General features: G+C 38.6%; 1 protein-coding gene across 10 annotated transcripts in view; it reads right to left on the reverse strand.

Annotated features, from left to right (window-relative positions):
• MCC (MCC regulator of WNT signaling pathway) overlaps positions 1-12,930 on the reverse strand; it is a 207,507-nt gene that overhangs the window by 22,423 nt on the left and 172,154 nt on the right. For all 10 annotated transcript variants that reach the window (XM_035562606.2, XM_050716463.1, XM_050716464.1 and 7 more), the window contains 2 exons: positions 10,660-10,843; positions 3,549-3,783 (listed from right to left, as the gene is read on the reverse strand). In XM_035562606.2, coding sequence (XP_035418499.1) covers positions 3,549-3,783; positions 10,660-10,843 — 419 coding nt within the window. The remainder of the gene's footprint in view (positions 1-3,548; positions 3,784-10,659; positions 10,844-12,930) is intronic.

Raw genomic sequence — 12,930 nt, forward strand, 5'->3', positions numbered from 1 at the left:
AACTTGTAAGATTCCATGTGGAAAAATTTAAGTAACTCAAGTTTACTTATAGAGTTAATTAGTCTTTACATACATAATAATTGTTCTATGAAAATATGTTTTCTAAGATAACATTTCATTTCAATGACAATATAGCCTTTGCATATCTACTATCCTGCTTTGTTGTGTTTTGTTTTGTTTTTAATTACAGGATGCTAGTGAATTATTGTGTAGTTTAACATAGCAGCTTCTTCATAGCATGGACCTGAAGCAAAAGTTGCCCGTACAAAATGAAACACTGAAGGAGGAGGTAGACAGCTGTTACTCTTCCAGTTGATTCAAGATGACTTGGGTAACCAACCCATGCAACTTCACAAGCTTCTAGTGACAAACCACTCACTTCAGAACTAATTCGTTGAATTAGGTATATTTTGTACTTGTTTTGAATTTGGGTGAAAACTAGAATGAGAAGGAAACATCCCAACTCAATATAATCAGAAACACCACATCATCCTCCAAATTAAAATTTGTGTTGAATGTGGTCACATCAAAAGAATAAAACTGTGAGGACCTTATGTGGCAAAAAGTTCTAGAATTCATGAACAGGGATGCCAAGTGGATCACTGTACACAAGGTGGAATCTTTCAGAAGAAAAACAAGTATTGGAGTTGATAAAAGTGGTGTTCTGGTTAAGTGTATTTTACTCTAAACATGTCTAAGACTGCTAAATGTTGTAACAAAGGTGGACAAAAGTATTTCTAACATTCTCAGCAAACAGTAGACTGTAGTCTCAAAGCAATATTACCATCACCTGTATACAAAAGAGGAAAAATTATCTGTGTAGAAAGCTGAGTCTTCTTAAATAGGTTATATGTACTTTGAAATGCAGAAAGCCTACAAACCAAGAATTATTTACACCCATCAGAAGTAATCTCCTTGCTAAATGGGGCATAACAACAACTGACCTCAATATAAGACCCACAGAATGACAACAAACCACATACAGGAATATATTTGGAAACATGGTTAATTATTGCTTGAAGCAAAGATTTGGATTTTACAGAAGCACTAGTGGACCACTAGGTCTTAAGACTCTGGATCAGTTAAAAAAATAAACGAGGCAACAGAAGAACAGAACAAAATGTGAGGCTTCCAGATACCAGCTCCAACCTATCCATTTGTGGATCTGCTTCATCAGTAATAAAGAACAATTGGTGTAAAAGCATTATCAGAACTTCATTAGCATAGATGCATGAAGCAATATAACTGATGCAGCGATCAGCTTTTACTGTGAGCTGTAAACGGAAGGTGACAGAAGGTGCAGCAGAGATGCTAAGCAAATGCAAGCTTCAAGAACAAAGAAGGTCGTAAGACTCAACAATGCAGCAAATTCTTGAGTAGCTCAATCAAGCTGTATCATCTTTGCTAAGAATGTGGAAGGGAGGAAACAGATAAAGAGATGCTACATGATGAAGCACAGATGGGTACATCTGCTTCAACTTAAAGAAGAAAGCAGACATATACTATTCTGTATAAACTGCATGTTCCAAATAATAGATAAAATACTAAACTCTGAAAGCCAACAAGTTTGTGAGTCCTGCCCATAGATTTAGCTATGCTACAGCTTGGCACAGAGATGAGCAAGGTGTAACGCAGACCTAAGCAACAACCATGGATGGTAATAAGGTCACACATTCTCTTGGGACCAAAGCATGCAAAATGTAGCTCTGACTCCATGCTTTTTGTAATGCTTTACATGCTGAAGAAAGGTGGGAGTTTTCAATTTCTGTAGAAGAAGAGCACTTACTAACAATTCCTTTTCAAGTTTTGACGAGATTGAGTTTTTACCATATCCCCTTCAGAAATCTAGAATTTTTCTGCAGTTGTGAATTCCAGCAAAGTACAGCAAATGATAACCAATGAACACTACTGTCATTTTCTCTGTGCCTGAAAGAACTGAAGGTGATGCTAGCCACATGTGTAAGATGTGCATCTATTCCAGTATGCACTGCACAGAAACAATCAAGAAGAAAGATGACTCCTGGAAAAAATTCCTGCATTGAAAACACAATGTGCTAGGTGCAGCCAAAAGTTATGGGTGGACACCTTATGTCAAAAGCAAGTTAGATGATTGTTTAGAGAATTAAAGGATTACCATCACTCAAAACTGTGCCAGAATTAATATGGAACTGTGGGTGTTCTCGTCAAGTTAGGGGAATGCATGGGCAGTAATCACAAGGGATAGCTTTGCAGTTTGCCCTTACTAATTGGTTTAAAAATAGAGGCAACAATAGTGTACAAGAGGTTTCAGTGAAGATCTGGAGGCAAAAGAAGAGAAGGAAGTGTGATGCCTGAAATGTACATCTAATAATCTACAAATGTCTTTCAGTACAACTCATATAACTTTCGTTATGGGGAATATATTCCTGTTGGCCATAATATATTCACAGCGTTGCTTTTTAAAAATTCTGACTAGTATCAGGTACTTTCTATTTTTCTTGACTACAAATACCACAAGTATTATTGCAAAACTATATTGTCAGTAGATGGAAGGGCAGTGCCACTAAGAATATAATTGTCATTACTATGCCACCAGTAAACCAGCACTAAGAGACCTGAAAAAAATCTATAGCTTTAGAAACTTATAAAGCTATTAGGATTTGCTGCCCCAGATGACACTCTTAACTGACACAGTAGTTGACTGCCAGTAGTTGACAAAAATATGCCTTGCCAACAAGCAGAAATTAAACTTACTTGAACCGAACCAAAACCAGGCAACTTCCAAATGCAGACACGAGGTTACATTCCTTTTAATATGATGCTATGTTTTAGTTCATCTCTCAATTTACAAATACAATACAGAAATCAGGTTTAAAGTGCTATAAGTTGTGTACCTGGTGAGTAAAGACCAGTTTGTCTAGATCCCACCTTTACAACTGGGCATGCAAACCAGGCCAAAAGGACTGGAGTTTTCTCCTAAAACCTCTGTTCCTGTTAGTCATTACAACAACTCTTTGCTCCAGCTGCAACCAGAACTACTAATTGCAACACGCTGTCTAGAACAGCTCTGGAGTTGTGACTGCTTAAAGCACTACGGATGATAGCTTCTGACAGACCATTCTTCCTCCCACAGCAATACTAAAAGGAGGGAATTTGTTTTGCTTCAGTTCACAAATATTTAAGATGCACATTTGCATGCAAGTAAGTGAAATAATGAACAGGCTCTTGGGAAATGCTGTATCATGCTTTTGGTCACCCTCAAGCGATTTAACTGCCATATCTCTTAGAGAGAGCATCTGGGTTGTCAAGGAGAACATTCCAAGTTTAGAGCCGTGGATGAAGTCTTCGCCTAATTCAAAACACCCACATCTTGTCATTGCTAATGCACTGCCTTCTGTCACTTTCTGACTCCAGGATTTTCAGCCCTGATTGTTCGCTTCAACAAAGTAACCCCTTGTTACCCAGCAATCCCTGTAAGTGCCTCCCATGTATGTGACATTCTTAGTTTGTTTTGTAGCACAGGGGCATTGTCAGCTATGCAGTTAGCGTGGTGCACATAATCAAATTACCTTCATTGCCATAAGTTCCTGCATCAAGACTGCATTTTCCAGGTCTAGCCTCTGGCTGTCTCCACGAGGTTTAACGTCATAACTAAGGGGGTCAATGTGGATACTCTCCAGCTCCAGCATTGTTAGTTTCACTGCTGCCCTGTCATTTTTCAACTGTTGGATGTAATCCTTCAACCGCTGCTCATCCTCCTTTGTAAACTCTGTATCACAACTGCTTGCAGTTGAGCTTGTAGTACTAGAAAGAGAAAAAAACAGTATTAAAAATTAGGAACAAAATTTGTATTTTTATATCACTCTCCCAATACTTCAGGAACAGGTGAGTCTTACTTAGAAGTTCACAGAAAGGACATGCAGCGTGGACTGGATGATGCAATACTCAGAAGGTGCAGAGGGGTGTGCTAAATTCAGAAAATAAATTAATTCTCTAAGCTGCATGAAAGAATCAGATCATGTGACAACTTCTCTGAAAAGCCAGATATCTAGTGAGATGTAACTGAATTACTTTTTATAGAATGGTGTCTTCCGAAATGAGTCTTTTAAGATTTCTTAGCAATACCCTAGCAGAGCAAGTTTCTCTCTGCTGCTCAGCCACTGAGTATTCATCTTCTTTGGGAAGAAGCATCTGATGAGAAAAAAGAATCAGCCCTCTCCTCATTTTTATCTGCTGATGGCAATACCAGTTACCATGTCACGTATTTCTTAACAGACAGTTATAGGAATCAATCTAAGAAAAAATCCACTGGCAGATACCAGGTGCTAACATCTTTCTATCCATGTTAAGGTAGATTCCACAGTATACTGACATTTTTTTAGGTCCAGAGAGGCTTAAAGTCATAATTCAGTAGGATTTTAAATAAAAAGTCATCATCAGACTTGCCAAAACTTTTCTATGAGCATGGTTTTAAACAAATGACTGCCCATTAGCCTGCCCCACAATTGTTTACGAAGAGATTACAGAAGGGGATAACTAAGGTCTTGGTAAGAGCAAAGGTGTCTCAGTGCTGCCTCCTCACCAACAACCTTGCCAATGCTGTAGGGAGCCAAGACCGATACAGCTGTAGCATTCCAGGGCTCAATACAGTTGCAATAACACTAAAAGGAAAATAAAATGCTGTGTTGTTTCTATAACCTCACTCAAAGCTGCCTGCTGTCTCCTGAGGTCCTGTAATCAGCTGCCGGGTGAGGAATAAGTCATCCATTAACTGTGTTTGTCTGGAATGCTAGATGATCTCAGTTATCAGCAGGGGAATAAATCACTTTCTGTATCAAATTGCACTGCTGTTCAACATTTTTGTAGGAAGAAAAAAAGCCCCACCCACTACATGCTGTGAGAGTCAGGATGATGTCCTAAAATATCTTATGCATGTGAAAAATGGAAAGCCTATGAAGATAGGCTTGATTTTTCTCTTTTCTTTCAGTTCTACTTCAGCTAAAGCTGCACTGATTTTTAAGTGCCTGAAATAATTGCTAATCTTCCCACACATTCCAAGCACAATCCTGGAGGACATGGAGAGTTGGCTATCTACAAAGATTTCTCAAAATCTTTCCCCGTCATGAAATATTGCATTACACTTCTTTCCTACAGTCCTCTAACAATTTCCCATTATTCCTTTTATTCCTTTTTTTTAATTCTTCTTTTCCCTTACAGGTGCCACATTTACCACAATACTGGTAAACTGGTCTTTGCTTTTGTTTTCATTGATTTTCATCTACCATGAAACACAAAACACCCAGTACCTGTGCTGCACAGAAACTCTTTCAGTTTGAAACTTTTTTTTTTGTCATATGTGCTCTTTATTAGAGAATCTTGAAACACTTCATAAGCCTTGCTTTGCTATATCCACTGGTACCCCTCAGAAGTAGATACTGATGTAAAAATCATGGGGGTAGACAATGTGAGAAACATTTAGTTCTATACTGAAGTCATGTTGCAAGTTTCCTCTGCACCCAAAGACAAAAATTGCACAGCTTTTCTGGATTAAATGTAAAACAGCTGTTGCTGGAGAAAGGACAACTTTGAAAGTCTACACAGGCTTCAAATCTTGGACACAAAGAGCTCCTCTTAGTTTTTTTTTTCACTTGTAAAGGAAAGAAAATCTACCTCTCCTGCTGGGAATGAAACATAAGCAAAAATGTTGATAAGTCTATTGTTGTGTTGGGTTGAAAATCATACTGGACAGTCACAGATTTTGGCCCTTGCACGACTGTGTAAGTATATCTTAGGGGAGAGCAGTCCAAACTAAGGAAGACAGTCTGGGTTGCTGCCAGTGATACTCAGGCTGCTTTTACTTCAGTCCTGGCTGCCTGCCTGCCTGCCTGTCTGCAGCTGAGCTGGCTCCTCCAGTGAATTGCTAGCAAGGTCTTCTTCTTCTTCTTCTTCTTCTTTTTTTTTTTTTAATAAGGTGAAGGGAGTTTAATGGGGAAGTTGTCTCAGCCAGCACAACGAGGGACAAGAACCTTCCTTCTACCCCTGCATTTAGCAGCAAGCCCCTGCCCAGAGGCAAGGAAGCAGAATGGGTAGCAGAGAGGCAGGGTGCAAAGCCCACTTTGAACAGTTGTGAAATCAGGACTGCGTCATGAGCAACTGCAACAGCACTGCAGTGTTTCTGAACTCCCACAGCACAGCTCTGCCTGGGTGTGTTCCCCTAAAAGCCCTACCATACGTCTCTCTACAGACGTAATGCTAGTCCATTGCTGCTCTGTTGAAGGGTCCACAGCTGGTGAGCACATGATCCTGAATTTCAGATACTGCTTTCCCTTCTAATGGCAGTCAGGACAAAGGAAATTAGATCAACAGAATGCAGGCTGGTATGGTACAATATGCAGTTTTATTTGCTGGCTTACGTGCGTATGTATCTGTTCATCTGCATGTGTGTATATAGAAATATAGTACACGGATATGAACAAGTCTTCTCCCCAAAGTGTCACTGAGCGAATAACTTTTTTATACTACAGAATTTTGTCCATAAAACATTTAGTTAATATATTAATAATCAAGTTAATAAATACATTTGCAATTCAGCAATAGTGCAGATAATACAAAGCTGACAGAACTAAAATAATGCTGTCAATATTGAATCCGCAATACTTGCTTGAATGTCTACACACAACCTTACACTTTAAAGAATAAATTTGATGGGTACAAAGCACACATAAGCCAGCCATCTTCTAGGTGAATCCTGTCGCTTGAGATCTGAAACAGCACAATGCCGAAAAACTGTAACTTTCAGAAAAACTGAAAAATACTACAACCAGTGAAAATACAAACAACAGTACATAAGGCTAAAACCTGAACCCTTGGTGAATCCACCCTCATTCTTTCTGAAGGACTGACTTAGATAGACAGATAGATGTTACATAGATAACATTAAGATACCTGTTACGATATTTCTAAATAACTTATTTCCACATTTTAGACAAGATAATAATCTGAAATTTTTAAGATTTCTTATCTGAAATCCCAGGTGATTCTGATGAGGGGTAGAGTCTGTTTGGCTGTGTCCAGGTATTCTGTGACACTACGTAATACTGACAAGGATTCCCTTTGCATATAACAGAGAAGATTTTGCCTGCTGTGAATCCAGATGTAAGGTCAGGGTCACTAGCAATGCAGGGAATAAACCCCATCATTTTCATCTGGTATCACATTTGCTATTCTTTTCTTTTGTTTCCCTCTTTTTTTTAAGGTGCAATCTGTCAAGTCTTGTTGGCAATGTTCCGCAGTTACTTTCTCTCCATTAAAGTAATTATGACTTCAAACTACACCACAGACCTATTTCTATTTTCAAAAATTAATTGGCAACATTGTTGTGCTGCTGCCAGTCAAATGAATTGAGATGCTTGCTATTATTTTTATTCACTTCACCAGTAACAACCTCTGCAATGCCCTTTCATTTCACTTCAGTTGCTCCCTTTTACAGTCTTTAAACGCTTGTCACTGGTGGCTCACCAAGCATTTTTTCTCAGTAATGCGTTCAGCGATTTGACATTCACAATCACATTTGAAATGCCAAAGCTAAAGATGGGTCAACACTTCCATTATAAGTCCCTATTCTACAGGATTTCAAACAGCAGGGAGAATTATTCACTTGTCACAGTTCTCAGTGAAGGAGGGTTTTCATCATCTCGTCCCCCTCTACTCACTTGGTTACAAAGGGAAAAGGTAGCAATGCGTATCTGGAACTAGAAGCCTGCAACACTACAGCAGTTACAGCAAAAGATCAGTCTTGCAGATTCAGAGTACATTTGCACCACATGATGTAAAAGTGTTTTCATTTAAGTGCAGTGGTCCCCAAATGTTGGTTCACACAGCACTCACTAGTAATGTGGGCTTGTTCTACTCCCCAGTTTTATAGACTGACAAGTTCTTTAAGACAAATAAAAAATGTTAAGCCTGCAGGAACAGTTAGAAATCCAGAGTGTGTCCTCCTATCTTTGCATTGATTGCTATTGCAGTGGAAAAGAAAAGGAAATGGAAACCATCAGTATAGAAGAATCACAGAGGGCTGAAAGTCTGTGCCGATTGGATGTCTGGCTAGAGCAGCAGGGAGCCAAGCGACAAAGAAGCACATATGCATGGATTGAGAGAGCTGGCAATATAGGCAGGATAACACCAAAAAACACAAGAAGGGTCCTGGAGAGAAGAGAAAAAAGGATCCAGAATGACAGGGAGAGGAGATTTAAAGAGAAAATCTTAAATTCTTTAAAACTGAGATAGCACATTCACTGACATAAATATAGAAAGCGTCTGCCCTTTGAACCAATACAGATTTTCCATCTATGGGTTGCCACAAAGGTGTCAGGTGTCTGTAAGCTGAAGAGGGAATGCTTCTCTTCTGAGACAAGATCCACAGGTGTGATAGATCTGAAAACACCTCTATCGTATCATTTGAACACAACAGAAGGAAAGAAGAAGATTTGTATTTCATGCAAGAGCTAGAGTTTCAGAAATGTTTTCAGTAAACTTTGTGTTTAGAAAAAGAAAAATCACACTGGGAGCACAGGGAAGTGGGAGGGGCAGAAATATCTAAGTGCTGATCAGATCAAGATGTCCATGTGAAAAATTCCTGACTTGCTCTGTGCCCCTTGGCTGAATGAAAGAAGTTTTCTTTTCCCAGGTTCCACACATATCAAAGCAGACAATAATTGTTATCTTATTCAGTACAGTATCTTGCTTCAAACCAGAAAAATTTATCCTACAATGATAATGACTCAAGCTACAAGATACCCCCCCTGCAAGAGAAAACATTTACATTTGCACTTTTACATTTCATTCCACAGTTTATACTGATGAAATTTGAAATCTTATGCCATTTTAAGCACTCTCTGCTGAAACTTCATTGATTGAACCAAAACGTTATATGCACACATACACATAGTGCCAGCTGACCTCCAAAAGTTCACTGCAAACAAAGAGCATGAGGGATGATTTTCATTACCAAACACATACACATTTCAATCATCCTCCCCCTCAACAAAATAAAAGTGATGTTCAACAAAGCAAGGACTGAAAATGCTATATACCTACAAACTGCCACCAGCAAACAGCTAAGAGAACAAACACAAAAACAGCACCCCTTCACCCCCTCGACAGTTTCCGCCTTCTATACTGGGAACTACACATTGTTTAAAAAGCAAAACAAAAACAAAAACAAACAAACCCAAAAAAACCCCACAACCCACCCACCCAACTAAACAAAAAACCCCATGAAAAACAAAACCAAAACCAAAACACCTATGCCTCAACTACATACTAGACATCTCACAAGGAAGAAAAACACTGAGGTAGTTATGAACCAGTGAAAATGACCCTTTTAAACATTAGAGTGGTAAAGAGGATCAGCTTGGGTAGAGATATTGCACATGTGGCCACTTGCAACGTGCTCAAATATAGCTGTAGATAGGGCATAAGTGCACATAGAGTAAGGCAAGTCAAATACTTGAAACAGCTTTTTGTAACCTTTCTAAAGTGGATCATTTTTGCACGAAGAGTGATCAATGTGTTACAAGTACAGATGCTGCCAATATTAATTTCTGAAAAAAAGATACAGCTTTCTTGGACTGATAGATCATCATAAGACTTCTTGAAATAAAATGTTAAAGTTTATCTCAGATTTGGACCTTTTTGCTGATTTTTTAGCTATTCCATGCTAGTCACAAGGCAGAAAATAAGATCCTTTGGAGGCGACATCAGCAAGAAAAGGAAATGATATAGTACTAAAATTTCTAAAAGTGACAAAAAATGACAACATTTGAATAAAGAACTGGCTCTGAAATTGAATTAAAATAAATTTTTAGAGTGGATCAGAGAAACCAAAATAACTTTTAAAAAGGCAAATGTTCATCTATATTTATCCAGGATGCTTGCCAATTTTGTATCCATACACATCCACGCATATTCACTGCACATAGTACAATTACACTGCAGGCAGGCAATGACTCAAAATGAATCTGCTAGCAGATGTATTTGAACTAGAACATTGCTGCAATAATAGCTCATTTACGTTTCATTGTTTTACAGGTCTTCAGAAAAACTGCAATATCCATCCCTTTTCTGGAAGAATCTGCTCTGTTGCTCACAGTGCTCATTTGCTATTTAACATGCAGAGGAACAGCATTGGAAGTAAGAATTTTTAGGGGGTTAAAGGGAAATGAGAAGTGAGAGGAGGTGTTTCAAAATGAAATGGCTGGATTTGCAACATTTAGGAAACAACTCTTGAACATTCAAAAAACCCAGTGGGAGCATACTTCTGATCTCTGTTTCTCTGTACATACATGCTATCTCTATACAATAGATATGAACAAGGATTACACAATCCAAGTTTCAATAAAACAGCAAGAAAGTCACTGAAGTAAAACAAATGTAATGGTTTTGCCCTTTATGAGGAAGATCAAAGCCTCAAATCACCCATTTGCAACAAAACCTTCTGGCTGCAGTTGCTCAAAGTCTAAAGACAATTAGACCACTGAGCCATGACAACTTAAAAAAAACACAAAGCAACAAACTCAGTAAACTGAGGTGAAGAAGGTAGCTGAACAAATATAATAAAACATAACTTTTGGCCTGAAATCAAATGCTTGGGGATTAGGAGAGCAGATGAGTTGCAGTTACCTTGTGTGGCTGTTGGATGAGAGGCTTTCCCATGGCTGCACGCTACAGCCAGTAATTGCATAGGCTCCCCCGCAGCTCCCATCTAGTTTCATCAGCAAGGCTTTTGCTGCATTCTCAGCTGTCTTCCTGCAGTCGTGAGCTCTCTTAAGCATCTGGGTGATGTTTTCATCACCTGTCTGGTCCCCTAGTTTTCAAACAAACAAACTGTTTCAGAGCTTTGAGGAGGGTGATAAAAATTACAGCAAGAGTAGAGATGTTTCCATGCATTCTCAGTCTATACCAAGATAATGATAATAAATTACAGATCTGTGATGTAAAAGCAACTTCACTTCTGTGTGAGCATCAGTGATAACTGGGTTTCTGGCCTGAATGAATCTCCTTCCTCTCCATAAACTACAGGTACTTGTCTTAAGTGACCTTAGTGAGCTCATCAGTTTGTAAGGGCATGCCTTGCACATAAGGGTTAAGTTAAGAGTCTCAAGTTAATAACACAATGGAAAACCACCAGGCTAAATTACAACTCTTACTCCAAGCAGTTCACTGCTGTTTCACAGCACAGTCATTTCTAGTGCCCTTTCTCAAAATGCTTTTATCTCAAGCCTTTTCCACCTGGAAGGATTGCTTTATGGTGTACAAGCAGCCTTTCAGAGTTTACAAACACGCATACCAAACCAAAAGAAAACTAGCATTGTTGTTTATTGATTTGCTATAATTTCTAGTGACCATGCAGCTGCTAAGCCATCCTTTCAGCAGTGGCAGGACAGAAATCACCACAGTCACTACTCTTGTAGTCCTAACTGCAGCTGGAGTCAAATCTGTAAAGAAAGACAATCTTGTGGCCAAATCTGTAAAGAAAGGCAACCTTGTGGCTAAACTGAAAGTCTGAACAAACACACAATATATTCAAACTTTAACAAATGCAATGCAAAGATGTCATAGAATATAAACAAACAACAGCTTGCTCTATGTCAGACTTTCATTTCATCCTTATTTGAGTCAAAGACTAATTACCCATACTTCACACTTGCTAAGTGAAGTGCATGCAGTAGAAATAACTGTAATGCTCTGTTAGGAGCAGCTGTATGTGCACAGCTCTAAGTGATGCAGAAGCACCTTCCATGCATTTCCAATCATGCATGTTGGTATAAAACTTGTCTGCTCTTCAGACGAAGAATCTGCTATTTCATCAAAACGGTTTTTAATTAAATTTCACAGTTAATGAAGGTACATAAACCAAACACAACCTCCTCCAAAACTGTGTTATGTAGCATGAAATTGACACTATTCCTATCACAGGGCTGTAACTGATAATGCAATAATTAATAGTTGTCAACAGACACCTATATAAAAAACACCTTTTCTTTCATAAAATGCACGTAAGATGATGCCCTACTCAAAACTAAAATATTTCTCCTTTCTAGGATTTCTGTCACCTATGTGGCCCCTGGTCACTTTCTGCAGGAAAACCACGTTGTGAAGAGGAATGACCAGACTCTGGAAGAAAGGTGGGTGAAAAAATCAGACATCCACTCTGCTGTTTTTTGCATGACGTACATTGTACAGACAAAGTCAGCTGCACAAAGGCCTGCTTGTAGTACTAGAGGAGACACAAAATAAGCTGAATGGTTAACAGTACAGCGACTGTGGGATGAGTGCATCCAGCCTTCTGAAACTACAGTCTGTACCCATCAGTCTTGTGGCTCTAAAGCCAGATGGTCACTTCGCTCCTAAAAGCTTTTGGTTTACATTTCAGTGATTCCTGAGAAGCTAGAGCTGTAAATTACTGTCTCAACTGTGCAGCTACTATGCCTCAGCTGAGCATGCAAAGCTATTCTTCCCTCTCTGAGGGCTTCCCCTCTTCCTACTTGAAGACTACTACGACTACCTTCTCCTAACAGTAAGAGGAATGAGACTAAAATGCAGATTAAGATTCTTTGTATAAATGCTTCTTTCTATTAGTAAAGGAGAGACAGCAGTAATGTTAAATTCAAAACACTTCTGAACAGTACCCATGAAAGTGGTTCACTCTATAAATTAGAGAATAGTATATTCGAAAACAAACAAACAAAAAGCCAAACAAGACTCTAGCCACAAAATTATATCAACAAAATAAGTAAAACAAAGAACATAGACTAGTATCCCAGACAATACAGTAAAATAAAGTATAAAATTAAACAATTTCAGAGCAAAGGTGAAATGTAGAGTGAAAAACTAGAGATTTTTTTTTTCTTCTCCTAACTAAGTGTTACTTTTGTATTTTCTTTATTCCAA

Source organism: Cygnus atratus, chromosome Z, assembly GCF_013377495.2.
Source record: "Cygnus atratus isolate AKBS03 ecotype Queensland, Australia chromosome Z, CAtr_DNAZoo_HiC_assembly, whole genome shotgun sequence".
Lineage (NCBI taxonomy): Eukaryota > Metazoa > Chordata > Aves > Anseriformes > Anatidae > Cygnus > Cygnus atratus.